The 26,936-nt window shown below is 49.5% G+C and overlaps 1 protein-coding gene across 1 annotated transcript; it reads right to left on the reverse strand.

The window, feature by feature from the left end:
• Positions 1-428: 428 nt before the first annotated feature.
• On the reverse strand, positions 429-21,205 carry LOC118234232 (MAP7 domain-containing protein 1-like). Its single transcript, XM_035430640.1, has 20 exons — positions 20,692-21,205; positions 14,419-14,817; positions 13,295-13,366; positions 12,651-12,671; positions 11,075-11,238; positions 10,545-10,653; positions 9,102-9,206; positions 7,645-7,764; positions 7,338-7,471; positions 6,739-6,869; positions 5,893-6,104; positions 5,210-5,422; positions 4,803-4,968; positions 4,467-4,614; positions 3,555-3,659; positions 2,982-3,035; positions 2,780-2,861; positions 2,191-2,281; positions 1,775-1,986; positions 429-967 (listed from the first exon to the last, which is right to left on the reverse strand). Exons 1-20 carry the CDS (start codon positions 20,735-20,737, stop codon positions 957-959), a joined length of 2,595 nt encoding a protein of 864 aa, XP_035286531.1. The 5' UTR covers positions 20,738-21,205; the 3' UTR covers positions 429-956.
• Between the last annotated feature and the right edge of the window lie 5,731 nt (positions 21,206-26,936).

Raw genomic sequence — 26,936 nt, forward strand, 5'->3', positions numbered from 1 at the left:
TGAACTGACCCTAGGTTTGTCATCACTGTTGATCACTGTTGTCAGGTCTCACGCGTAATATTTTATGTCATTGTGTTCAAGTGTGAGGCATGCCGCACTACTGGAAATCTCTAGTGATCCCCATACAACGTTTTGCATATCCATCAAGTTTTGCGCTTGGATCTAGAGAACGATGGACTTGTTCTCCAAGTTGACGTCACACCTCTCTCAGCCCGTGGGCTAAGACTAGCCTGGTGAATTTTATCACGGGCCCCAGGTGACAAAGGGCACGGGATATTTCCACACAAACCAACAAATGATTCCCTGTCCAAATAAAAACCAGCATTGGAAATTAAGTCCTTTGGATAGGAAGGTCCATATGGTTCCAGGACACATGCAGGCATGCAAGCACACACATTCACTCACGCATAGAGAACACAAGAACTGAATTCCCTTTTAAAGAGAGTTTTATTCCACAACGTCACTCTTCAACACTTCCATTCAGGCCCAACACAAAAAGTGCCACAAATATTATCAATCTATTCTAATCTCAGTCTGAACTCTCTTTCACTGAAATAACCAAGACAGGGTTCTGTCCAACTCATAAAAACTAGCAGTACTTACAACAACAACAATTATATATTGATCATAATAACAATTATGCAACATTTCTGAAAATCATATAGTTTCTCAAATAGATATTCTGGTCTGATGTTCTCTACAATGGATGATGCTGTCAATCATTTAAGGTGCAGAATAAAATATTCCAATAAAATGTAACAGCTATGCACCATGAAACCAGTTTTTTTCCCCAATGTTTTTAGTTTTCTCTTAAAGAGTTATATTCTCAGCAAGAGAACACATTCTCAGGCGTCTAAGAGGAGTCTGTATTTGGCACATTTCAGCTGTGCGGGCAAACCGAGCCACTTCTCCTCCTCTGCTGGTTTAAAGGCTCGTCTTCCACAACATCTGAAGTTTCAAAGCACCCCTGGAAAAAAAGAAGCATCACCGTTATCATTATCCATATCAGCACTGGCTATTTATGTACTGATTACTATCGTCAGTACTGATTATTCAAGTCAGTATTGACTCTTCACCAATAAAAGAGGAATTAAGATGAAGAGACAGGCTGACATACGACTGTCTGGTCTGCTTTATTTTACCAGAGTACGGGTCCCTTCTGCGCTTACCCCTTTTCGTTCCCAATTTTATTTTTGTCCCATAATAAGGAGCCAGCCATGGCTTATTTAAACCGCTTACAATGTTTACACAATGTCATAAAATCATACTTATAGACGGCAGGCGCCATATCTGGACCAGAAGGACGTAAACTGGAAGGTAAACTGGTGAGACCCCCGTGTGAGCACAGCACAAACTGTCATCTCTGAAGATGACATCACCTCCCTAGCGGGTCTGAAGACGCATCTATTCAGACTATACCTGGACCAACTGCCGCCACTCTGCGAATCATTTCACTTAAAATCCTCCCTTTCATGCCACTCATGTTACACGGTACCTCCATTCCAGCACTTACTGTACTTTGTATTAATGTCCTAATATTGTAGCTTGTTCTTCCCCCTAGTCTGATTTGGCATAAGTTAGGTCAGAATAATGTTAACTGTGTGAACTGGACTGTGTTCTTGGCTATGAATAACTGTACAAAATGAGTACTGTACCTTATCGAACCCGTGTTTTGCAGCTGTTCCAATGACCTCGATATGCAATTTTGTACGTCGCTTTGGATAAAAGCGTCCGCTAAATAAATGTAATGGAAGTAGTGGCTGGGCTCTGGTACCTGTGACGTGCTGGGTCTTCAAGGAGCCCGTTTTCATCAGGAAGGGCTCCCCGCCCTCGAGGGCTTTGATTGGACCGCCGGGGATGTCGGGCTCTGACGCGTCCCGCCCCCCGTCGCTGACGGCCCTGCGATTGGCCAGCTGAATGATCCCCAGGTCGGACAGGCCGTTGGGGTGGCGGCTGGCGGCCTGCACACCACCGTTCATCACAGGGCTGGGAGAAGACAATGCGACAGACGTCAAAGTTAAAGCGAAATTCCCTCTCCAACATTCCTGTCGGCCAGACGGTTATCCGTGACACCTGCAAGCAACCCTGTGCTCCCCGGACACTGAGAACCAGTGCATTTGTTTCAGGCTATATTTTTATATTTGTGTCTGGATTGGTCATTTGGTAACGTGTGTGACAACATGTCTTTACCTTTCTTTCACGTCGCCCTGCGATTGGACAGTCTCCGCCAGCTGGTTGGACTGTGTTGTCTGTGGGTGATGCTTGTCATCATCAGAAGGTGCTGCGAAAAATATTTAAACACATTGTTATTTGTTATCTGGGGGGGGGGGGGGACAGGCAATACAGTGAGGAAACATCCACTACATTGGCTTTACTGAGACTGAGCTAACAGCCTCGAGTCTGCGAAAAGGGGTTTTCGCATGCAGCAGCAATACTAAACGGTAGCTCAAGATCCGACAATCACGTGACCAAAGAGTTTTTCCTGCAGTACGGAAAATCAATGATAAACTGGAGATAAAACTGACAGAGTAAACAATGGAACATCACAGCCCAGCTATCTGGAATATACTACATTCACCATTCGCACTAACAGTGTGATACAGAACATTGCGGATTAAACAATATTCCCGGTTAGTAAGCAGTCCAATATCTGCACTAATCGCAATTAATTTTTATAACAGGCACTCTGTTGTAATCTGGAGTAAGTATCATACTCTGTCCCTCTGCTCACACACAGACAGGGAACAGGAGGTGGTGGACTGCACCAATCTGAACTCACTCTCACTGCTCTCCACGTCCCTCTGGACATCTTTATCGTCAGCCCGAGGCGCAGGGGGACACTTCTGCGGTGGAGAATCATTCTGCAGTGGAAGAGGAGAACGGGGGTAACTGCCCAAAAGCAGGAGACCACAGGGCTAGCTCCCCGACGGGGAGAAGAAGAATTTCACCGGGGAAGACTGCCGAACGGAGCGCGTGCTGACCTTGTCCCCTCCTCCCTCAGACTTGCGCGTCCTCTTCATGATCTCTTCCAGGCGCTGTAATTTAACCAAGAGCAGAGTCAGCTGCCAGCTCTGGACTCCTAACCTGACCACAAACATACCTTCCATGGACCAACCCAGGGGGATCCCAAATGTTTTTCCGATGCGACCCCAAATTAATGTTCATAAATTTACATGACCCCAACACCCCACCCCACCCTGCCCACATGCCTCATGCCTAACAACAACCCTTTAGCCGTGACTATATTGGTGATAAACCATAGGCCCTCATGCCTTATTGCTTTATTATAGTTGGATTGTTGAGAAGTTGGACTTGGTAGGCTACAGTCACGTATTTTAAAGAGACAACAAACAAAAAAATCTAAATTTTTAGGCGACCCATATAGGGTTAGCACCTATAGTTTGGAAACCCAGGGACTAACCACTGGTTAATTTAGACTGAATTTTGTAGAACCAGTATACTATAAAATATAATTTTAGTAGTATAATGCAACTCTGGTCAAGCCTCAAAACACCAGGCTACAGAGTCTGGCTATCAGGAGTCCTCGTCCACACCTTCTTCCTCTCCATGCGCTCCTCTTCCTCCCTCTGGAAGTGCCTGTTCCTCTCCTGTCTCTGTCGCTCCGCCTCCTCCCGGGCCTTGGCCGCCTCCTCCTCCTTCTGATGCACACAGGAGGAACCGCATTACCCATAAACACCCACTCTTCGCCGAACATCATAAGCACATTTGGTACGTGAGCGCTCAGAAGGAAGGGCCAGCTTTCGCCACTATGTTTGCGGTTTATGACCCGTGGAGAAGGGGGATGGGCTCTGAAGGAGCCATCTCACGCCACTGCTCTGCGCTATTATCACTGTATACGTGATCAGGCATGTGACCAAGGACACAACTGAGCATGTCTGTTCAGTGGAAAAATTATACTTCCTGGTCCTGCTGTTCTCTTCATAGGTTTCCATTGGCATCGCAGTCTCTGCATATTACATACTCTTAAGACTCTGAAAAACAGACTTGGTGCGCAGATAAAACCCGAATACTGGCAATGAGGGCTGTAAGGTTAGGACTGCATTCACTGCAATTTCTGGAATGCTATGCTCAGAAAAAATGTTCAGTATGTTTGTGGACCTAAAATGATGAGCAGCGCCCTCAGTAAGCCATTCAAAATGAGTGTGCAGCTGCTTAACATTCCCTATATCAGATATCAGATTGGCCTTCTTGTGTGCAAGGCCTGCATATCCGAGAGGAGAGGTATTTTTGTGAACTTTTTTTACAGCCCAAAGACAGTAATGTCTTCAGCAGCTGTAGGACTCCTCTGTAAGTCAGTCTAAGATAGTCCAAACAATGAATCAGGAGATTTATGGTCTGGTGCAATAGGGGAAGTACAGAGTTTTTATCATAATAGAGTCACAATTGTAGTCCAAACTCTTTTTGAAAACTACATTACCCAGTATGGGTGAGAAACCCACACTCACCATTCTCTGCAGGCGGTCACTCTCCTTCTGCGCTGCCTCCTCTTGCTGCTGTGCCGCGGCCTCCTGCTCCTCTGCGACACGCCGAGCCTCCTCCTCCCTGCACCTCCTCTCCTCCAGCTCCCATGCCAACCGCTCCTCACGCAAAACCCTGAGCAGCAAGCAAGCTCAAGTCAATAACACAAAACAAATATGGAAACATACCCAAATACACACGCATTCAATAATACACACAAAACACGCCCAGGCAGAAATGTGCACACGAACACAAACATACACAGAAACACACACACACACACACACACACACACACGCGTGCACACACACACACACACACACCGGTTTCTCTCCTCCTGCTCACGCCGCTCCTGCTCCTCTCTCTCCCGCTCCTCGCGGATCTGTCGCCGTTTCTCCGCCAGGCTGCGCGCCGCCTGCTCCGGGTCGGTGGTGCCGGCCGGGGGGCGGCCGCCTGTGTGCGACGAGGCCGGGGCGGGGCCCGGGGGGGCGGGGCCCGGGGGGGGAGGGGCCCGGGGGGGAGGGAGCGGAGGGCGACAGGGCGGAGGGAGAGGGGACGGAGGGAGAGGGGGCGGAGGGCGAGGGGGCGGAGGGAGACAGGGTGGAGGGAGAGAGGGTAGAGGGAGAGGAGGCGGAGGTAGAGGGGCCGGAGGGAGAGGGGCCAGAGAGAGAGGGGACGGATGGAGACAGGGTGGAGGGAGATGGGGCAGAGGGAGAGGGGCCGGAGGGAGAGGGGCCAGAGAGAGAGGGGACGGAGGGAGACGGGGCGGAGGTAGACAGGGTGGAGGGAGATGGGGCAGAGGGAGAGGGGCCGGAGGGAGAGGCGGTGGAGGGTGACTGGGAGGGGGTGGCGGTGGCCGTTGTGTTTGCTGCTCCTGGAGAAGGGGCCGTTGTTGGAGCAGCAGACACCACAAGGGGAGGAACGCTGGTGGAGCCTGTTTTTTCTTTTTTTTAAGAGGGGGGAGAGAATATGGAGTTAGTTAACTGTGAAAAATGTGAAAGAGCTATCGATGTACTATAAGCATATATATCAACGTACTATACGGATATACATCGATGTACTATAAAGATATATATCGATGTACTATAAGGACACGTATCGAGGTACTATAAGGATATATATTGATGTACTATACAGATATATATCGAGGTAATATAACGATATATATCGATGTACTATAAGGATATACAAAGACTCACTCACACAAAGCAATTGGCACTTTCTATCCAAGTGAGTTGGCGAAAGACCTCACTTTGGCGCATAGCGTGAGTGAGCGGATGCACGCGTGCGTACGCAGACTGAACTGTGACCGCAGTGAATCAGCGCACCAGAGGACCGAACGCCAGCCCCAGGGGCATCGGCCTATCTCCAGAAACACCGGACCGTACAGCCCGCGGCACGGAACACACTCACCCTTCGCGTCCTCGGGCTCGGCCGGCTTGAGCGACTCTCCCGCCATCTCCACGGCAACCGGGGAGGCTTCCGGCAGCCGCACCCTGGCGGGGGTTTTGGACCTCTTGGGCCGCGTTCTGGGGACCCGGGGCGAGGCGGCAGGGCCGGGGGAGGTGGGCCTGGTCCGGGAGGTTTTCGGCGGAGGGGCGAGCTGGTTTTTACTTGGGACACTGCTGGGAGAAACACTTTAATCGTCCAACGGCGCTACGCCTTGCACACATCACACCGGAACCCTCCGGCCACCTCTCTCACACCACACCTGATCCACAGCACACCTGAATGGCCCCGCATCCTACACCACACCAGACGTCCACACTGCCGTTCTTTCTACATCAGCAGTTCTGGCTGACCTGGGGAGCTCACCGTACCCCTGTAGCCTAGCCACACCTCACACACTGGCGTAACAGTGCCGTCCAGAGACTGAACACGGACTGAGGCCTCCTGTTCAAAGCTGTCCTCCCTGGGGCCTCTAGTGGCGCAGCCCGCAGAGCGCTAACCACACGCTCAGTGCGAGCCGCGACGTCGAGTTCGAGTCCGACCGCCGACCTTTGTCGCACGTCTCGCCCTCTCTCTCCTCCTACTTCTTCCTGTCTCTCTACACTGTCCTCCCAGCCAAGGAAGAGCAATCTCCTTCTCACTCCCTGAAGCAGGTACATATACTCCATCCCCATAAATGAACATTGGGGTTACGTGTATTTACGGTTAGAAACCTTCTACAGACACTGAAAGGACCCTGTTAAATATGTAGGCAGCAGGACATTCAGGGGCCGGTTGTGCCTGTCTCTCTGAGAGGTCGGAAGACGGTACCTGGTGTCCGTTCTCTGCTTCAGGGACCGTCTCTCTTTCAGGTCCTCCTTCTTTCCCAGGGCCTTCTCCCTTTCGTTCTCTCGCTCTTTGTCTCTCTTCTCCTTCTTATTCTTCTTCTTCTTTTTCTCCACCTTTGAGAAACGAGAATATGAGCAGGATCTTCTTTTAGCCAGGCGAGGCCAGGAGGCAGGAGCGTGCACAGACATTTTGAGGGGAAGGGGCTCAAGCCAAGAAAAAGCCCCCATCTCGTCCCCCCCCCTCCCCTTGACATTGGCACACTACCTCATGACCCCGTTGCCCTATCATCTGGCATTTTAGTTTTATAATGACTACAACGATTTAATTAGGTTTAATAACAGTAATCATGATCATAACAATAACAGCAACAGCAGCAACAGCAGCAACAGCAACAGCAGCAGCAACAACAACAACAATTATTATTATTATTATTTATTTCCAGAGGGCCATTTCAGCCAAGGAGGGCAAAGGGGCAGTGGCTCAAGCCACCGTAGCCACCCTCTCTGCACATCCCTGACTGGAGGGATAATGATCCCTACATGGGCCCCCTTCCCCCCTGCAGGACAGTGGGCGGGGCTTACTGGGGCGGGTTCGAGCTTCCGCTGGCGCTGCGTGATGTCGGGCGTGCTGGCGGAGACCTTCCGGTGCCCGGCGCAGGCGTGGGCGTGGGTGCAGGCCGACAGGGGGTTGGCGGACTGCGAGCGCAGGCACGAGTCTGCAGGGGGCGGTCACGAGCAGAGGCGGGCGGAAGTCAGAACCCCGCACGCGCACAGCCGAGCACAGGGTGGGGATCACACCGCACGTTTACCGTTTCTATACCCAGAAACTCAGAGGGGACGGGGGTGGGGGGGGAGGGCGAGGGGGGGGGGGGGGGCGTCAGTCACTCACGCGAGTCCTTGACGCTGCTCAGCAGGGTGGTGCTCCGGCTCCTGGCCAGGAAGGAGAGGGTGGGGGTCATCAGCCGCTCCACGATTCGGCTCTCCCTCGCGCTCAGCTGCAGGCTGCGGGCTGACACAAGGGGGCGCCGTCAGAGCCCGGCTTTACACCCCGCCCAGCCCCGCGGCAAGAAACCACACCCCCTCTACCTCAGCCACTCGCTCATTCATTCACTCACTCACTCACTCACGCAGAAAGTCGTATCTACTACACCTCCCAAAAACCCAGTCACTGAACATATTCACTCTCGATAACCACACCCATCGACGCACCATGTCCTACACCCCATAACAGAATCCACACATGATTTGTCTCACCCTGGCATAACATACATAGACATAGACATACATAGACAGCAGAACTCTCCCCCCACCCCCGACCCCCCCCACAAACTCGTCAGGATTAGCATTCACGTGAGCAGTCAGTCAGAGCATTTCAGAAAACCAGCTTAGATGTACTTCACACATACACCGGAGTTCTCTTCTTCCAAAACTGTGATCACTGGCTGTTGGTGCAGGATTGACTTTACCGCTGACTGAGCAGATGTCAGCCCCGCCCCCTCCCGAGTTGTGATTGGACACATATATGGACAGCCCCGCCCACGCATGCAGGGGAGGGCGGAGCTCTGGAAGGGCTCAGCGTGTGCTGCCGTGCTGGTGATTCACTGAGACAGACGAGTTTCGGCGATGGGGTGGGGGGGGTGGGAGGGGGGCATGAAGGCCACAGGTTTCCATGACAGCATGATGCACATAGCCAGGGCACCAATCAGCAGCGCAGACAGACAGACAGAAGGGCCCCAAGTCTGTGGGCTGAAGGACAGGGCAGCCGGGAGCCGTTTTAAGGACTGTGGACTCCGCCCCTTCTCGCACCCGGAATCCTCACTGTCACACGAGTCCACACGAGTCCGTGTCATTTCACGAGGCTCCGTGGCCAGGCTCCTTCTGGTTTGCAGGAGGGGTACCCCTCTTTCTAAGCTCAAAGCTTACAGCAATCATTGCACAGCGCCCTGTAGGTCACCCATAATCCACCTGGGGGTTTTCCGTCTCAAACAGGAAGTGACTGGCGCGGACCACAGACGAATTTCTCACGGGACACCACCAGCCAGCGCAAACAGTCACGCCAGCCCCCCGAACACCGAGAGTGCAGGAGGGCGATGTGTGTGTGGGAGAGGTGACAGGACTCGCCACGGACATACTCAGAAACAGGATGTGAAAATATCGATGTCGGAACCGGACCGAAATGCAGGCGGCGGAGGTGGTGGAGGTGGGAGAGATAAAAAAGAGATCACGATGCAATAAGAGAGAGTGAGGGCACGAGAGGGCGTGGCCTGGTGATGTCGGGAGGAGGCAGGCGGGGGGGGGGGGAGGCGGGGTCTCCGCGAGACCATGTGACCCGGAAGGCTTGCTTACTTCCGCTGGGCGTGCTCCAGAGCGAGGCGGAGGACTTGGACAGGCGCTTGGTAAAAACGGCGTCCGCGCGCTTGGGCGAGGCGGCCGTCGAGGTCGAGCACCGGCCTGCACCGAAGAGAACGCACAGACACACCTTCACGCCAACCGCCCTCGCCGTGGAAACGGCGGAACGGTGCGTTTCCACGGAGACGCTTCTGACCCTCATCTTCTCTAGCAGGGCCCGGTCAGGGCTCGGAACGAGGGGTTCGTTTCTGACGGGAGTGTTCTGAAGGGTTCAGAGACGACCTGTTCGGGTTTCTGTGTGGTGCTATACAGTTCTCTGTGGTTACGGTTCTGCTCGATTCTCAAACGTTTGTGTAAGGCTGTATGTTTTGAGATAGTTACATGACATTACAGGCATTTAGCAGATCCAGAGCGACTTGCATTGTATCCAAATACTTACATTGTATACAACTGGATATATCCTGGAGGTATAGGTTAAGTACCTTGCTGGAGGGTACAACGGCAGTGTCCTACCGGGGAATCGAACCTTTAGGTTACAAGACCAACCCCTTAGCCATTACACTACACTGCCGATGTTCTCTATATTTTGAGGCAGCTCACTGTTTGTTATGAGTCTGTATGGCACTGTGTTGTTCTTTATGAAACAGATGATTCTGGTCATTGGTGCTGACTGATCAATGAAGAGTTCCAGCCATGCTGATTCGTCAGATAGTAACGGCTATGATGTGACACACCTGTTCACCTTACTTATCGGTCCGACATTTTGGAAAACCCATAATAAAAAAATACGGCGCAACAACTGTGCGGGTTCTGTGGAGTTATGTGTAGTTCTGTGTGGTCCTGCAGGGTTCAGTGCAATTATGTGTGGTTCTGTGGAGTTATGTGTGGTTCTGCAGGGTTCTGTGGAGCAATGTGTGGTTCTGCAGGGTTCTGTGGAGTAATGTGTGGTTCTGTGTGGTTCTGTGGGGTTCTGTGTGGTTCTGTGGAGTTATGTGTGGTTCTGTGTAGTTCTGTGGATTTATGTGTGGTTCTGCAGGGTTCTGTGGAGTAATGTGGGGTTCTGTGTGGTTCTGCAGGGTTCTGTGGAGTTATGTGTGGTTCTGCAGGGTTCTGTGTGGTTCTGCAGGGTTCTGTGGAGTTATGTGTGGTTCTGCAGGGTTCTGTGTGGTTCTGCGGGGTTCTGTGTGGTTCTGCAGGGTTCTGTGGATTTATGTGTGGTTCTGCAGGGTTCTGTGGAGTAATGTGGGGTTCTGTGTGGTTCTGCAGGGTTCTGTGGAGTTATGTGTGGTTCTGCAGGGTTCTGTGTGATTCTGCGGGGTTCTGTGTGGTTCTGCAGGGTTCTGTGGAGTTATGTGTGGTTCTGCAGGGTTCTGTGTGGTTCTGCGGGGTTCTGTGTGGTTCTGCAGGGTTCTGTGGGGTTTCAGTATCAGCGGTGCTCACTCTCTCTGCTGGACGTCTGGTTCAGACCTCCAGCCCAAGACCATCTCAGCTGACGGATCTCAGCCCATGTCTTCTTGTTTGATCGTCTGACTGCTGCTTCATACCGCTCCTGCAGTCCAGAGGATGCACACACACACACACACACACACACACACACACGCATAAACACAAACACAAACACACATACATGCAAGCACCCACACACACACACACACACACACACACACAAACACAAACACAAAGACAATTGCACATATGAGTAACATACGCTCAGATAAATTCATTCAAAGATATTTAAAGCTTTTGCCGGTCAAACGTATTCATTAAAAATTCCCAAACATTAGATATCTGTGGGCAGCAGAGATGAGCCCCGAATCTCCGCCCACTTGTGATGTCACTGACAGATGAACTCACAAAAGACACAGAGAAAAGGAGACTACTGAAGAAACAGCATCAGACAGCAGCAGGCCTGGGAATGCCCCACAATTACCCCTGCGCACCCCCTTCCAAACACCCCCCCACCCCCTCACCTTGTTCTTCTCCAGTTTCTGGCGCTCCCTCTCCTGCAGGAGGGCGCGCCTCCTCTCCGCCCGCAGCCTCTGCTCCTCCAGCCTCCTCCTGCGCTCCTTCAGCTGCCTCTCCCGCTGCTGCCGAGCGCGCGCCTCCTTCTCCAGCCACTGCACCCTCTTCGCCGCTGGGGGGGGTCAAAGTTCAGGGGTCAGGGGTCATTGCTCTTTCACATTTCCCTCTTTCCCCTCACACGTTCACGTTTCTGGCTGGAGGAGGTGGGCGAGACTCATCAAACTGACCTCCTCTGCCCCGCCCCCCCCACTCCAATTAAACTCAGCCTCAGATAATTTCTGCAAAAGCAGAGATTATCCCCCTCCAAAATAAAGCAGGGTTCAGACCAGGATTTGGCTGACAGAAATCCGGTGGAAATTGGTGGCTTCATAAAGGGGGGTGGGGCTTGGACCTGGATTTACACTGGTAGCTCATACTCAAATTCTCACAGATGCTGTGCTTTCTCATAGGGTGTTGCATTTCTCGTTGAACTCTTAACTCATACGAGACTATTTAATCTCAATAGAACTTCCTGGTAAAATAAAGGTTAAATTTAAATTCTAAAAACTCTGGGGTCTACACTGACTCAACATGGAGACCTGGGGATCAGTGTCCAGCGATGGAGGCGGGGCCATGGCAAAGCACCAATAAGGAATGGAGAAAACACAGATGACCTGCTGCAAAAAAGGATGAACAGGTTCAGTGCGTATCTGTGCACTTCACCCGAAGCACGAGCTGGATCCAAATTTACCTGACCTGGTACAGGAAGATTCCACTAACCTGCAACCCTAGCGTGACTTCACAGTCAATATCAGCGGCTGTCCAAATTGAGTTAACTGCCTGGAATTTCACAATGTGGGGTTTTAGCGGAAATAAAACTCCTTTCTCTAGATATTTGCTATCATTGGCAATAGTGCCACAGGCTTTCTTCTAGATTTGAAAGTGGGAAACTTCACAATAACACTAGAGGGCACCAGAGAGTAAATTTTACATTCAGCACTGGCCTGCACCAGGGTAGACGGAGCCAGAGGCATAGCCTGAATTAAAGACCACAAAACCGTCCACTTATCCAAACTGCACACAGAACAGAGCTGTTAAATAAGTGAACTACACTGCTGGTCTTACAATGATGACATCACCCTCAATAATCTGACTGCAGGTCACACAATTGTGACATCACAACTGAAGATGATTAAATCCCTCAATTCATATACTTCTGGAATATCTGGTCATATGGCTCCCCCTCCCAGCTCTCTTCTGAAACACCCCTCATCCCGAGGCCTGCTGGGTAACTTATTGGCTCTTACTGACAAACTAACAAACATCGCATAACCATGGTGCTGGAACTGAGTGAAGTGAGCAAATCTCACTGGACCATGAACTACATTTTAAAAAATCACAGAAAGCAAAAAGAAAACAAAATGGAGGTGATTGTTTCATACACAAGGAATAAAAATAAATTACAGTGCAGCATGGTCACGAGCTGTGGAAGTGGAGCACTGTGACCACAGTGTGGCAGTGTTCACCCCAGCAGGGACGTCTTACCTTGCTGTTGGGTGCGCTGCTCTGAAGCAGGAAGGAAAGAGAGTGACTGTCAATCATTCAACAGAAGCCACTCCCCTCCATGTCGGCGGGGTACAGTGCAAAATGCGTGGACAGGATTTCCCACGCAAAAGCAGTCTCACATGCGCTAGCCGCATTCGAGCGGCCCTTCATTTGCACTCAGAATGCAATTACCAGGGCTAAGATGAAAGTGGAGCATCTCAGGTTGCTGGCAAGTGACAGTTGAGGTTTCAAGTGACAGACAAAAACAGTGTACAGTAGAACGGATTCCACCCGCAGAATCCTGGCATAAGACACTTTAAATACCGGATGAACCGCCATTTTATTTTGCGATAATTGCCTAGGAATCTTGGAAGGGACCCAGGAAACGAGGAACAAAAAAGGCACAGTTACACTCAGAACAAAGGTGAAGCCAAAACCTTTCACACCATGAAATACATTTCTTTTAAATACAGAACAATAATGAAGAGGTCAGCTCAGAACAGAGGTGCTTAAAACCACAGACGTCGCCCACACAATTCACCGCATCGCGATCGGAGCCCAGGAGCGATTCACCTGTAAAGTCAAATGAAACGATGGAGGAAACCTGAGGTGCAGCACGGAGGGTAAAACACAGGTGAGCTCACCCAGGTATCTGGCCCTCTCCTCCCTTCGCTCCTTCGCCAGCTTCAGCCTCTCCTCCAGCTTCGGTCCGTCCGCTGAAAGAGAGGTCAGAGGTCAGCCTCCGGAGGTCAGAGGTCACATCCCATCAGCAATCATTGGAGCGGCATATAATCACATGTGAGGGTCAGAGATAGAAGGCTGTGCTTTCACCGTTAGCTTTCAGGGCTCATCCGACAGATGCCTTAAATGTAAAGAGCACAAAGGAAAAACCACCTCTAACCAACACACACAAGGGCTCCACGTTATCTCCACTGAAACCTGGTTTACACACATGCACACGCACACATACACACACACGCATGCATGCACACACACTCACACACACACACATGCATGCATGCACGCACACAAACACACACACACAAACACACGTGCCACACACACCGCACACAAACACACACGCGCATCACACACACACACACCACACACAAACACACACGCGCATCACACACACACACAAACACACACACATAACACACACACAGGATTTGTTTATATCAGAGGTGGGCAACAAGGGCTGGGTCTGTTTATGGTTGTCATGGCAACTTCTGGCCTTAATTACTTAATTAGCCCCAACATTTACACCATCTGACATTCTAGCTACATTTCTTGATAAGCGCATGGACGACAGCTGAAGACTGTTCTTGCATCCCAACATGAAACGTTTTACTGTGATCAAATCTATGAGTTAAGGAGTGTAAATAGCCAATTAGCTCATTTAGCCAGGGTAACTGGAGAAAACAAACCTGCACACATGTAGACTCTTGAGGCCCAAAATTGCCCACCTCTGATTTATATCCTTTACTGGTAAATGGACTGCATTTATATAGCGCTTTTATCCAAAGCGCTTTACAATTGATGCCTCTCATTTGCCAGAGCAGTTAGGGGTTAGGTGTCTTGCTCAAGGACACTTCGACATGCCCAGGGCGGGGTTTGAACCGGCAACCCTCCGACTGCCAGACAATCGGTCTTACCTCCTGAGCTATGTCGCCCCATACTGATATACTGTTACTACCAGTTTACATGCCAATAATGAGCCGGTCAGATACAGGGAAGTGAAAAGTCTGACTGAAGAGATGTTGACTACCTTTCTTATGCTGAAGACTGACTTTCCTCCTAGTGGAGGCCAATGGACCATCGGTTTTTAATGAGTCTGGCTTGCAGGAGGAATCTGTTTTGACTGAGGAGTCTGGTTTGAAAGAGGAGTCTGTTTTCACCGAGGAGTCTGGTTTGAAAGAGGAGTCTGTTTTCACAGAGAAGTCTGGTTTGAAAGAGGAGTCTGTTTTCACCGAGGAGTCTGGTTTGAAAGAGCCTGGTTTTGAGGACAATTCTGGCTTTAAAGAGGAGTCTATTTTGACAGTTGATTCTGTCGTGGGGGAGGAGTCTGTTGTGGAGGAGGAGTCTGGGGTGGGGGAGGAGTCGGTTTTCATAATGCTATACACCTCTTTCTCTTCTCTGGGCTCGGCTTCGGGAGTGGAGGGGAAAGCTAAGAGAAAGAGAGGAAGAAGGAAAAAGAGACAGAAAAAAAGCAGTGAAACCCCACAGAAAGAAAACACAACGTTGAAATTTACCATCTCGCTCTTATTAGGACCCTCTCTGGTATGATGCCATAAGTTCAGAGCCAGAACTCCCTTCTCTCACAGAGAGCACAGACAGTTCTGAGGCCGCTGACAGGCACTGACGAACCTGACAGAGGCAAACATCAAATGGACCCAAAGGAGCAGTTTCCTGCTCTTCCCCAGATGAGTCACATGACCCCAGCGTCATAGATCGAGCGAGCAGGCCAACCATTTGGCCCTCCTGTAAGAACACCATTGCTTTTCCAGACACTCAGGGCAACAGCTCCCGAGAGGCAATGGGATCTGTGGTTTTTAGGTTAAAGGAGAGATAGATGGCTTTGAGGATGTGGGGGTTTATGGTATAAGGTTAGAAGAGAGAGAAAAAGAGAGAGAGAGAGAGATGCTTTTGATGTTCCTTTAATTGAAAGACAAAACCTTCCACAATTACCTTAAAACCTACCCCAACCCCTTATTTACAAACCAAGACCCACCCCCCGCCCAACAGAAAGAGAGAAAGAGAGAGAGATTGTATTTAGGTTAGTGGGGTTTTTGGTATGAAGGTTAAAAGAGAGAGTAGGAGAGCGAAAATGAGAGTGAGAGTGAGAGAGGCAGAGAAAGCAAGAGAGAAGAGAGACTATTTAGGTTAGTGGGGTTTGTGGTATGAAGGTTAAGAGGTAAATAGGTCTACATAATAAAGCTATCGGGTTCATGAATGATTGACATGTTTTCCGTCTGCATAGATGAGTAGCAAGAGCAGCAAAGCGGCAATGTTGAGGGAGGAGGGCGAAGGAGGAGGAGGGGAAAAGGAGGAGAAAGGAGGAGGAGGGGAAAAAGGAAGAGAAAGGAGGAAGAGGAGAAAAGGATGAGAAAGGAGGAGGAGGAGTGGGAAGGAAGCAGCATCATCATCATCATCCTCAACATCATCATTACCATCGTCATCATCATAATCCCCATAGTCACTATCATCATCATCATCATCATTGGTATGTAATCATCATCATCACCACCACTGTCATTACCACCATTATCATCATGATCATCAAGACGATCGTCATTAATATTACTCTCATTGGAATTACGGCCACCATCACCACCATAAGAATCATGACCACCGTCATCGCCATGGGAATCATGGCCACCATCATCGCCATGGGAATCATGACCACTGTCACCACCATGTAAATGATGACCACTGTCACCGCCATGGGAATCATGACCACCGTCATCGCCATGGGAATCATGACCACCGTCATCGCCATGGGAATCATGACCACCTTCATCGCCATGGAAATCATGACCACCTTCATCGCCATGGAAATCATGACCACCGTCATCGCCATGGGAATCATGACCACCGTCATTGCCATGGGTTCAGGTTTTTAATGGTTCCCCATAGCAGCCACGCCTCTGACAAAGGAAGGTCAGCGTTTTCACAAGGTGAAAGTGCCTAATTCACAGCTAGGCGTCTGCCATGCAAAACCAGACACAGCTCAGAGTCACAGCTCTCCTTCACAACAGAGAGAGGGGAGAGAGGGACACGGGGGGAGGGGGGGGGGGAAGTAAGGGAAGATTAGGAGCAGAATACAGTATACACCAACACACTGACACAGGTGTGTGTGCGTGCATGTGTGCGCGTGCGTGCATGTTTGTGTGCATGTGTGTGTGCATGCGTGTGTGCGTACATGCATGTATGTGTGTACATGTGTGCGTGCGTGCATGTGTGCGCATGTACGTGTGTGTGTGTCTGCATGTATATCTGCGCTTGTGTGTGTTTGTGTGTGTGAGGCAGTCAAATGCGCTGCTGATCTGGTTTCTGATTATTCTGCACGAGGCCGTTCCCTGAAACGCAGCTGTTCGATTCTCAGGGAACTGAGCAGCAGCTCTGCAGATTGGATCCTGCACAGATCTGCAGGATCCAGGCTGCATAGATCTGCAGGATCCAGGCTGGGTCTTTAGCCAAATGCTTCTGTGTCTCAGCTCTGATTCATGTCACCTATGCAGCAGTAACCTGACTTCTTCAGTCCCTTCTACACAAATACTGGGACAACAGAGCCAAACCGATGAGAAAGACTGCCCACACCTCACACGGAGGGGGGGGGGGGGGGGGGGGGGGAGACAGGGGAAAGAGAAATGGACTGTAGAGCTGGGAGAACAGAGAGGTGGACAGGAAAGAGAGAGGAAAAAGAAAGGGGAAAGAGAGAGGTCCCTGGAAGAACTATCCTGTGGTAGTCAGCCATGCGGCACATTGTCTAATATTAGCAGCTATGTCTTATTGATGGCTGGGAATAGGACGGGGACGGTGGGGGAACGGGACAGGGGTGTTGGAGGAATGGGACGGGGGCGGTGGGGAAATGGGGGTGCGGGGGTTCAGACATCTGTGACTTGCACATTTGCTCCACGATGGGGGTGTTGGGGGGGGGGGGGGGGCAGCTGTTCTAACCGCACAACCGGCTGTTCTGACCTGCTGTCATTACAGCTTCCTGCTAAAGATGGCTCTGAAGCACTCCAGCACACAATCCACCCAGTGCCATCCAAAAACACCCAATTCACCCAGTACCAAACAAAAACACTCAGTTCAGTACTGCTGACCAGACGCTTCTGTTTTTCAGCTCTGATTCCGTCACCTATGCAGCAGTAACCTGACTCCTTCAGTCCTTTCTACACAAATACTGGGACAACAGAGCCAAACCGACGAGAAAGTGTGTGGGTGAGAGAGTGAGTGGGTGAATGAGCAGGTCAGTAATGGTTAGAAGCTATAAGGGTTCCTGGCGTGTTCTTCAGTTCTGCATCTGTAACTGTTTCTGTAGGAGGATCTTTCTCTTCTTATTTGAGCACCCCAAACAACACCCCCCACCCACACACACACACACACACACACACACACACACACACACACACACTTAACACACACACTTAACACACACACACTCACACACTTGAGCTCTGTGCTATTGCTACAGCAGGTTGCCTTAACTGTCACATTTTTCCACAGCCCTGTATTCACTTTAGCAATGTGACCTTCTATATCACAGTGTCAAAGCTGGCAAATATATATTGACCACAGAGCTTACAAATAGCACAACCCAACATGTTTAATCATAATATATTGCAATCTATATCTACATTCAATATGATATAGGATGTGTTTAATCCATTTAACTTGTTACATCAGTGACAAGATTAGCCTCCCTGTATCTCCTTATCAAGTTCCCTCACTTAAGAGTGCATGAATTCAATAAAAAAGATTGAATACAGTATAAATGCATTACAGCAATCAAAATAATCCAAGATAATTTAATAGCATGCCTATTTTCTCATCTGCGTGTGACCCCCCCCCCCCCCCCCCACCCCCACCCCCACACCCCAAAATGGAGAGAGATTCCTCTTTCTTGTTTATGGTTCAGAGTCAGAAAGCATTACTGAGACAGACGTCTGTTACACTGAAAACCAGTCCCTCCGAGCCCATTTCCCTCTTCAAACAAAGAAAAAGAAGAAAAGAAGCACAGCTGCTATCAGGAGTCGCATGAGATCAGAGGATGAAATAAAACCTGAGAAAACAACAAAGAATTGCCCTCACGTCCCTGCTAAACAGCGTAACTGCTTACGAGAAAAGGGAATTTCATTCATTCCACATCCGAAAACATTCTCAAATATTTAGCAGCCCTGCCCGTTTAGCGAAGATCTAAGGATGAGGCCGTGAAGTGATCACAATGCTAACCCTGCGTGGCCAAAAAGAACATTTTGCATTTTTCACCCTTCAGTGAATTTGGAAGGGCGCAATGTTGCAGAATAAGGGCTTCGTCGATCCCAAGATAACGGACGGCTTCCCTCCGCGTTCTACAGCAACGAACCTTCGAGGTTTGCTTTATAGTTCACGTTCACGCAGCTCAGAAACTGTTAAATGCAACAGAGCTCATGAAACACGCCGGCGTCTTTCTCCTCACACAGAGAAAATGTTGTCTCGGAGAATTCACGTGTCAGAGGCCCTTGGCATTCCGCCCGCCTGGGAGATACTCGCGCGTTTCTCTTCTGAGAGAAAAAAATGTGTTGAAAACTCCTACAGGCTGTCGGCAACTAGAGAAGCCAAATATCAGCCCACCAAACACATCTCACAAGGACACACTGTACCCACAGCTGCCTCTTCAGGAACACTGCAGGGAAAAAGAGCTCTTGGACCGCAGACACGTAAATCACGGGATACTCGCCATAATATCAACGTGTCAATGGGACGGCCCTCACTCTGGCAGCAGTGGTAGGGATTGTTCACCAGGAAGTCAAATATGGCACAAAGGAAATGCTCACCAACCAGGAAGTGCCAGCCAGACCAACCACAGGGTATCAACCGAGCGAGGCAGACGTTAAGAATTACGCATTCGTGAAGGATGAACACTCTTCAGTGTTTTAGTGGCTTTGACACTTTGTGATGACAAGATTGGACAGGAAGGCAATGGTGGTGATGATGATGATGATGATGATGAGGATGATGATAAGGTCCTGGAGGAACCGAATTCTTGAATTTCAGATTAGGTGACAAGTTTTTCCTTTTTGGCAAGGACGTGAGAATCATAACTAAAGTTCCACATACTAGGCTACCCCCAGTGAACATGGCTGTTTTTCACAGCAACAAAGGAATTCTGAAACAGAAAATGATGTGCTGTACATACACTGATGTATTGAATTCCCCTATATTGTTCCTGCATTGTAACAGACAGTTATATATCTGACACGGGCCTAGACACGACAGCCAATGTGTCAGAAAGGGAAAAGACCTCAGAGATCAGCGTCACAGCAACGATCTCACCTATTAGGATTTTCTGACACTGAAGGTGAATGAGATCTGAAGTGTGTCTAACAAGTGATGCAGCAGCCAAGGAGGAGCGGGTGTTTGACAACCTCCATAGTGATCACGTTATTCACATGGTCATGTGAAATTAAGATTTACGTGAATCCTGCTACGTTTTTATCTAATCGCTGGGGTTGAAATGGGAATGGGTGACCGCCTAATCTAGGACATGTGGTATGGTTCTTTATATATGGACGATAAGAAGATTCACTGAGCCGTCCTGACGGTCGTGAAGTCTAAATAAAAAGTATTAATGTTCCGAGTAGTTTCCAGCGCATTAACAACAGAGATTTTTTTCACGGCTATTGACCAAAAGTGCGGTGTTACATTCCAATGTACCTTCTACAGTTTGCACGGTTAGGCTATTCGTTATAACAAATAAAAATAAATGCATTTTTATAAAACGAAGAGAGGTGACATCCTGGCATTTGCAGTGACACGCAGAGAACGCAGTGGGGGGATATTTTTCTGGACAAAAATGGTTCATGCAACAACTGCACGCTGTGTAGAACAAATATGTTTGATATATTTCTAGTGCTGCTAACGACACTGGCGTGTAAGGCAATGCACGAATCATTGGCATATGGCATAGCTGCATACCATAGAGGTGATATATGGATATGTAGGTTATGTGTACGGATATGTGATATTCAGATCCGCTCGTTTATTCTGTATTTTTATCAACACGCCAAGCGCTATCTGTTGCCAAGTCCTCGATAGCCTACTCATTGAGCAGGACCGTACAACTAAAATTTAAATCGTGACAAAGCTATCAGATCAAAACACCACTGCTTGTTATTTATTGTTACTGTCTGACAGCGTCGCACTGACAGAATGCACGCGAGGGTAGACATTTCGACACTAATCGAGGGGATCGACGATGTTACTCACATGGACCCAATACAAACGGATAAAACGTAACAAGCGAGCGACATATTCCATAATAATAACAACTTACGTTTCCCATTTCCCCTTAAACCGGTCTCCAGATCTTTGCAGTCCATTTTTTAAAATCCAGTCACGCACTTATCCGCTCTCCCTCTGCAGTCGTAGGCTACTCATTCCTTCAGGAGATCCATGAAACAATTTTATCTTTCTCAGCTTTAAAAAATAAATAAACAAATAAATAAAGAAGTGGAAATATAAGGGGAGAGATATTAACCGAGGTCTTTAAAATGGAGACTGGGGGCGCACCTGACATAAATTGAATGGAAAGTCGGTGATTTTATTTTGGGCTGTTATTGTGCCTCTCTTGCCGGTAAACTGGAGGGCTCCAGTTTCTGCAGGACTGCGGCGTCAGCAAAACTTCGCAAACCACAGAGGAATCAGAGACGGGTAGTCCACAGACGCAGCCCGCAGCTGTAGCCGCCTGGTCCACAGCGCACCGCCCATAGGTTCCGACAGCTGCTGGAATTAACTATTGTCCAAGGCGGCCGTTCCTTGGACTGCAGGGCAGACTGTACCACAACGAGGCTGTGGGGGGTGGGTTTCAGGGAACATTCCTGCGTGCTTGTACACGAAAAGGGATGACCCCATTTTCCCACTCCCCTTATAGCTTAGCGTTTGATGTGGACGTGAATCTTCTACACTGAAAATGTCATTTACCCTAATAAACAGAGTCGTCTGCCGTTCCTGAAGATTGTTTCAAAGTCCACCTTTGATGCTGTTAGTAAAGTCAACATCCAGATGCCAGACGTTTTGAATCTCTACCTGTCGTTCATAGGCGGGCTTGAGGTGGGATATTGATGTCCCTTTGTCGTTTGTCTAATCGCTGTGACCTTAAAACCATAGACTCTCTTACTTTGGACCCCACAATCTTTCTGACCTCTGAATCCACTGTCTCTCTGACCTATGGCCCTGCAGACAGCAATACGGTGGACAGGCAAACAGAACGGACAGCTGATTACAAACACTGCCTAAACTGCAATATCGAATGTTTCAGGCATGAGCTGATGATGTTTTCTGCCCAGGTTGTGGTCTTAGCCTTGTGTGTGTGTTTGTGTGTGTGTAATTTTAAATATTTTACTGGGCCAGTTTAAAAATAGCCCAGCCTAACCCCCTCTGCCACATCCTACCCCAAATGCGCAGCTATTGACTTCAGATCGCCATAAATAATACATTAAGTGTCAAGATAATCTGGCGCTCACTGCTCTTAACCCACATACACTCCCTGTGGGGGGAGAAGCAATGGGGGCAATAATCCACCACGTTAAGAGCTCTGAGAAAATCCCTTTATTTAAAAAAAAAAAAAAAAAAACTATAGATATTTTTCTCAATTTGGAATCAACGGCTGTGTATCTGAAGATACACATGTGCCACCTGTGCTGCTGCCAGCGTGTGCAGTCCTCCTTTGATCCTGTGACTTTTTTACTGAACCCCCCAGCAGCCCAACAGGGGTTATTTTACTCTCTGCAGGCCACACAGTACTACAGGAGAGCTGTTACCAATTTTAGCAGATGCTCTTATCCAGAGTAACTTACACTACTTATCACATAGCATTTACACTGTATCCAATTATACAGCTGGATATATACTGAAGCAATGCAGGTTAAGAACCTTGCTCGAGGGTACAACGGCAGTGTCCTACTGGGGAATTGAACCTGCAACCTTTAGGTTACAAGACCAACTCCTTAACCATTATACTACACTGCTGCCCGATGTGCACTGGTAGCCAGTGAATGCCAGGCGTGCTGCTAGCAAGAGATTAATCATTATAATCAGGGGGAATCCTGGCAGAGCTTAACCCAAACGACCCTCTGTGGACCAGGACCAAGTCTGAGTCCCAGTAAGGGCTGTCTGGACACAGTCGGCTAAAGACTTAGCCCAGGTAGGCCTTGTGACTGTGAACACAGGGTGCAGTTTGCACAGTCACGGCCGGCTAATGACTTAGCCCAGCGAGGCCCTGTGGCTGCATGCAATTTTACAGGAATATTTCCAATTGTGACTTTAAGGTGGTATTTGGAAGAAAATGCAGCTGGCATGGTTTCAAAGATCAATAGCTCCCAGATAAAAGGGCCTAGGACCATCAAACCACTGCTAAAGTGTTCACAGACAGTGGCCCCGAGACGCAGAGCCTATGCTTTGGGTATTATTACCTCGTGCAATTTTGCACAAATATTTCCAATTGTGACTTTAAGCTGACACTTGGAAAAAAATGCAGCCGGCTAACGCTTTCAAGGTTCAATAGCTCCCAGACAATAGGGCCTAGGACCATCAAACCACAACTAGAGTGTTCACAGACAGCGGCCCCGAGAAGCAGAGCCTATGCTTCGGGCGCTACCACCCCGCGCGATTTTACACGAAAATTTCCAACCGTGACTTTAAGCCGCCGATCGGAAAAAAATGCAAACGGCTAACGCTTTCAAGGTTCAATAGCTCCCAGACAATAGGGCCTAGGACCATCAAACCACTGCTAGAGTGTTCACAGACAGCGGCCCCGACAAGCAGAGCCTATGCTTCGGGCGCTACCACCCCACGCGATTTTACACGAATATTTCAAACCGTGACTTTATGCCGCCGATGGGAAAAAAATTCAGCCGGCTAACGCATTCAAGGTTCAATAGCTCCCAGACAAAAGGGCCTAGGACCATCAAACCACTGCTAGAGTGTTCACAGACAACGGCCCCGAGAAGCAGAGCCTATGCTTCGGGCGCTACAACCATGCGCGATTTTACACGAATATTTCTAACCGTGACTTTAAGCCGCGGATCAGAAAAAAATGCAGCCGGCTAACGCTTTCAAGGTTCAATAGCTCCCAGACAATAGGGCCTAGGAGCATCAAACCACGGTTAGAGTGTTCACAGACAGTGGCCCCGACAAGCAGAGCCTATGCTTCGGGCGCTACCACCCCGCGCGATTTTACACGAATATTTCCAACCGTGACTTTATGCCGCAGATCGGGAAAAAATGCAGCCGGATAAAGCATTCAGGGTTCAATAGCTCCCAGACAATAGGGCCTAGGACCATAAAACCACTACTAGAGTGTTCACAGACAGCGGCCCCGAGAAGCAGAGCCTATGCTTCGGGCGCTACCACCCCGCGCGATTTTACACGAATATTTCCAACTGTGACTTTAAGCCGCGGATCGGAAAAAAATGCAGCCGGCTAACGCTTTCAAGGATCAATAGCTCCCAGACAATAGGGCCTAGGACCATTAAACCACTGCTAGAGTATTCACAGACAACGGCCTCGAGAAGCAGAGCCTATGCATCGGGCGCTACCGCCCCACACGAATTTACACGAATATTTCCAACCGTGACATTATGCTGCCGATCGGAAAAAAATGCAGCCGGCTAACGCATTCAAGGTTCAATAGCTCCCAGACAAAAGGGCCTAGGACCATCAAACCACTGCTAGAGTGTTCACAGACAGCGGCCCCGACAAGCCGAGCCTATGCTTCGGGTGCTACCACCCCGCGCGATTTTACACTAATATTTCCAACCGTGACTTTAAGCAGTCGATCGGAAAAAATGCAGCCGGCTAACGCTTTCAAAGTTCAATAGCTCCCAGACAATAGGGCCTAGGAACATCAAACCACTGCTAGAGTGTTCACAAACAGCGGCCCCGAGAAGCAGAGCCAATGCTTCGGGAGCTATCACCCCAGGCGATATAACATGAATATTTCCATCAGTGACTTTAAAACGCCGATCGGAAAAAAAAGCAGCCGGCTAACGCTTTCAAGGTTCAATAGCTCCCACACAATAGGGCCTAGGACCATCAAACCACAACTAGAGTGTTCACAGACAGCGGCCCCGAGAAGCAGAGCCTATGCTTCGGGCGCTACCACCCCGCGTGATTTTACACGAAAATTTCCAACCGTGACTTTAAGCCGCCGATCGGAAAAAAATGCAAACGGCTAACGCTTTCAAGGTTCAATAGCTCCCAGACAATAGGGCCTAGGACCATCAAACCACTGCTAGAGTGTTCACAGACAGCGGCCCCGACAAGCAGAGCCTATGCTTCGGGCGCTACCACCCCACGCGATTTTACACGAATATTTCAAACCGTGACTTTATGCCGCCGATGGGAAAAAAATTCAGCCGGCTAACGCATTCAAGGTTCAATAGCTCCCAGACAAAAGGGCCTAGGACCATCAAACCACTGCTAGAGTGTTCACAGACAACGGCCCCGAGAAGCAGAGCCTATGCTTCGGGCGCTACAACCACGCGCGATTTTACACGAATATTTCTAACCGTGACATTAAGCCGCGGATCAGAAAAAAATGCAGCCAGCTAATGCTTTCAAGGTTCAATAGCTCCCAGACAATAGGGCCTAGGAGCATCAAACCACGGTTAGAGTGTTCACAGACAGTGGCCCCGACAAGCAGAGCCTATGCTTCGGGCGCTACCACCCCGCGCGATTTTACACGAATATTTCCAACCGTGACTTTATGCCGCAGATCGGGAAAAAATGCAGCCGGATAAAGCATTCAAGGTTCAATAGCTCCCAGACAATAGGGCCTAGGACCATAAAACCACTACTAGAGTGTTCACAGACAGCGGCCCCGAGAAGCAGAGCCTATGCTTCGGGCGCTACCACCCCGCGCGATTTTACACGAATATTTCCAACTGTGACTTTAAGCCGCGGATCGGAAAAAAATTCAGCCGGCTAACGCATTCAAGGTTCAATAGCTCCCAGACAAAAGGGCCTAGGACCATCAAACCACTGCTAGAGTGTTCACAGACAACGGCCCCGAGAAGCAGAGCCTATGCTTCGGGCGCTACAACCACGCGCGATTTTACACGAATATTTCTAACCGTGACTTTAAGCCGCGGATCAGAAAAAAATGCAGCCGGCTAACGCTTTCAAGGTTCAATAGCTCCCAGACAATAGGGCCTAGGAGCATCAAACCACGGTTAGAGTGTTCACAGACAGTGGCCCCGACAAGCAGAGCCTATGCTTCGGGCGCTACCACCCCGCGCGATTTTACACGAATATTTCCAACCGTGACTTTATGCCGCAGATCGGGAAAAAATGCAGCCGGATAAAGCATTCAAGGTTCAATAGCTCCCAGACAATAGGGCCTAGGACCATAAAACCACTACTAGAGTGTTCACAGACAGCGGCCCCGAGAAGCAGAGCCTATGCTTCGGGCGCTACCACCCCGCGCGATTTTACACGAATATTTCCAACTGTGACTTTAAGCCGCGGATCGGAAAAAAATGCAGCCGGCTAACGCTTTCAAGGATCAATAGCTCCCAGACAATAGGGCCTAATACCATCAAACCACTGCTAGAGTGTTCACAGACAGCGGTCCCGAGAAGCAGAGCCTATGCTTCGGGCGCTACCACCCCGCGCGATTTTACACAAATATTTCCAACCCTGACTTTAAGCCGCCGACCGGAAAAAAATGCAGCCGGCTAACGCTTTCAATGTTCAATAGCTCCCAGACAATAGGGCCTAGGATCATCAAACCACTGCTAGAGTGTTCACAGACAGCGGCCCCGATAAGCAGAGCCTATGCTTCGGGCGCTACCACCCCGCGCGATTTTACACGAATATCTCCAACCCTGACGTTAACCCGCCGACCGGAAAAAAATGCAGCCGGCTAACGCTTTCAATGTTCAATAGCTCCCAGACAATAGGGCCTAGGACCATCAAACCACTGCTAGAGTGTTCACAGACAGCGGCCCCGATAAGCAGAGCCTATGCTTCGGGCGCTACCACCCCGCGCGATTTTACACGAATATTTCCAACCCCGACTTTAAGCCGCCGACCGGAAAAAAATGCAGCCGGCTAACGCTTTCAATGTTCAATAGCTCCCAGACAATAGGGCCTAGGACCATCAAACCACTGCTAGAGTGTTCACAGACAGCGGCCCAGAGAAGCAGAGCCAATGTTTCGGGCGCTACCACGCCGCGCGATTTTACACGAATATTTCCAAACCTGACTTTAAGCCGCCGACCGGAAAAAAATGCAGCCGGCTAACGCTTTCAAAGTTCAATAGCTCCCAGACAATAGGGCCTAGGACCATCAAACCACTGCTAGAGTGTTCACAGACAGCGGCCCCGAGAAACAGAGCCTATGTTTCGGGCGCTACGACCCCGTGCGATTTTACACGAATATTTACAACCCTGACTTTAAGTCGCCGACCGGAAAAAAATGCAGCCGGCTAACGCTTTCAATGTTCTATAGTTCCCAGACAATAGGGCCTAGGACCATCAAACCACTGCTAGAGTGTTCACAGACAGCGGCCCCGAGAAG

The sequence above is a fragment of the Anguilla anguilla genome, chromosome 8, assembly GCF_013347855.1.
Source record: "Anguilla anguilla isolate fAngAng1 chromosome 8, fAngAng1.pri, whole genome shotgun sequence".
NCBI classification, from domain to species: Eukaryota; Metazoa; Chordata; class Actinopteri; order Anguilliformes; family Anguillidae; genus Anguilla; species Anguilla anguilla.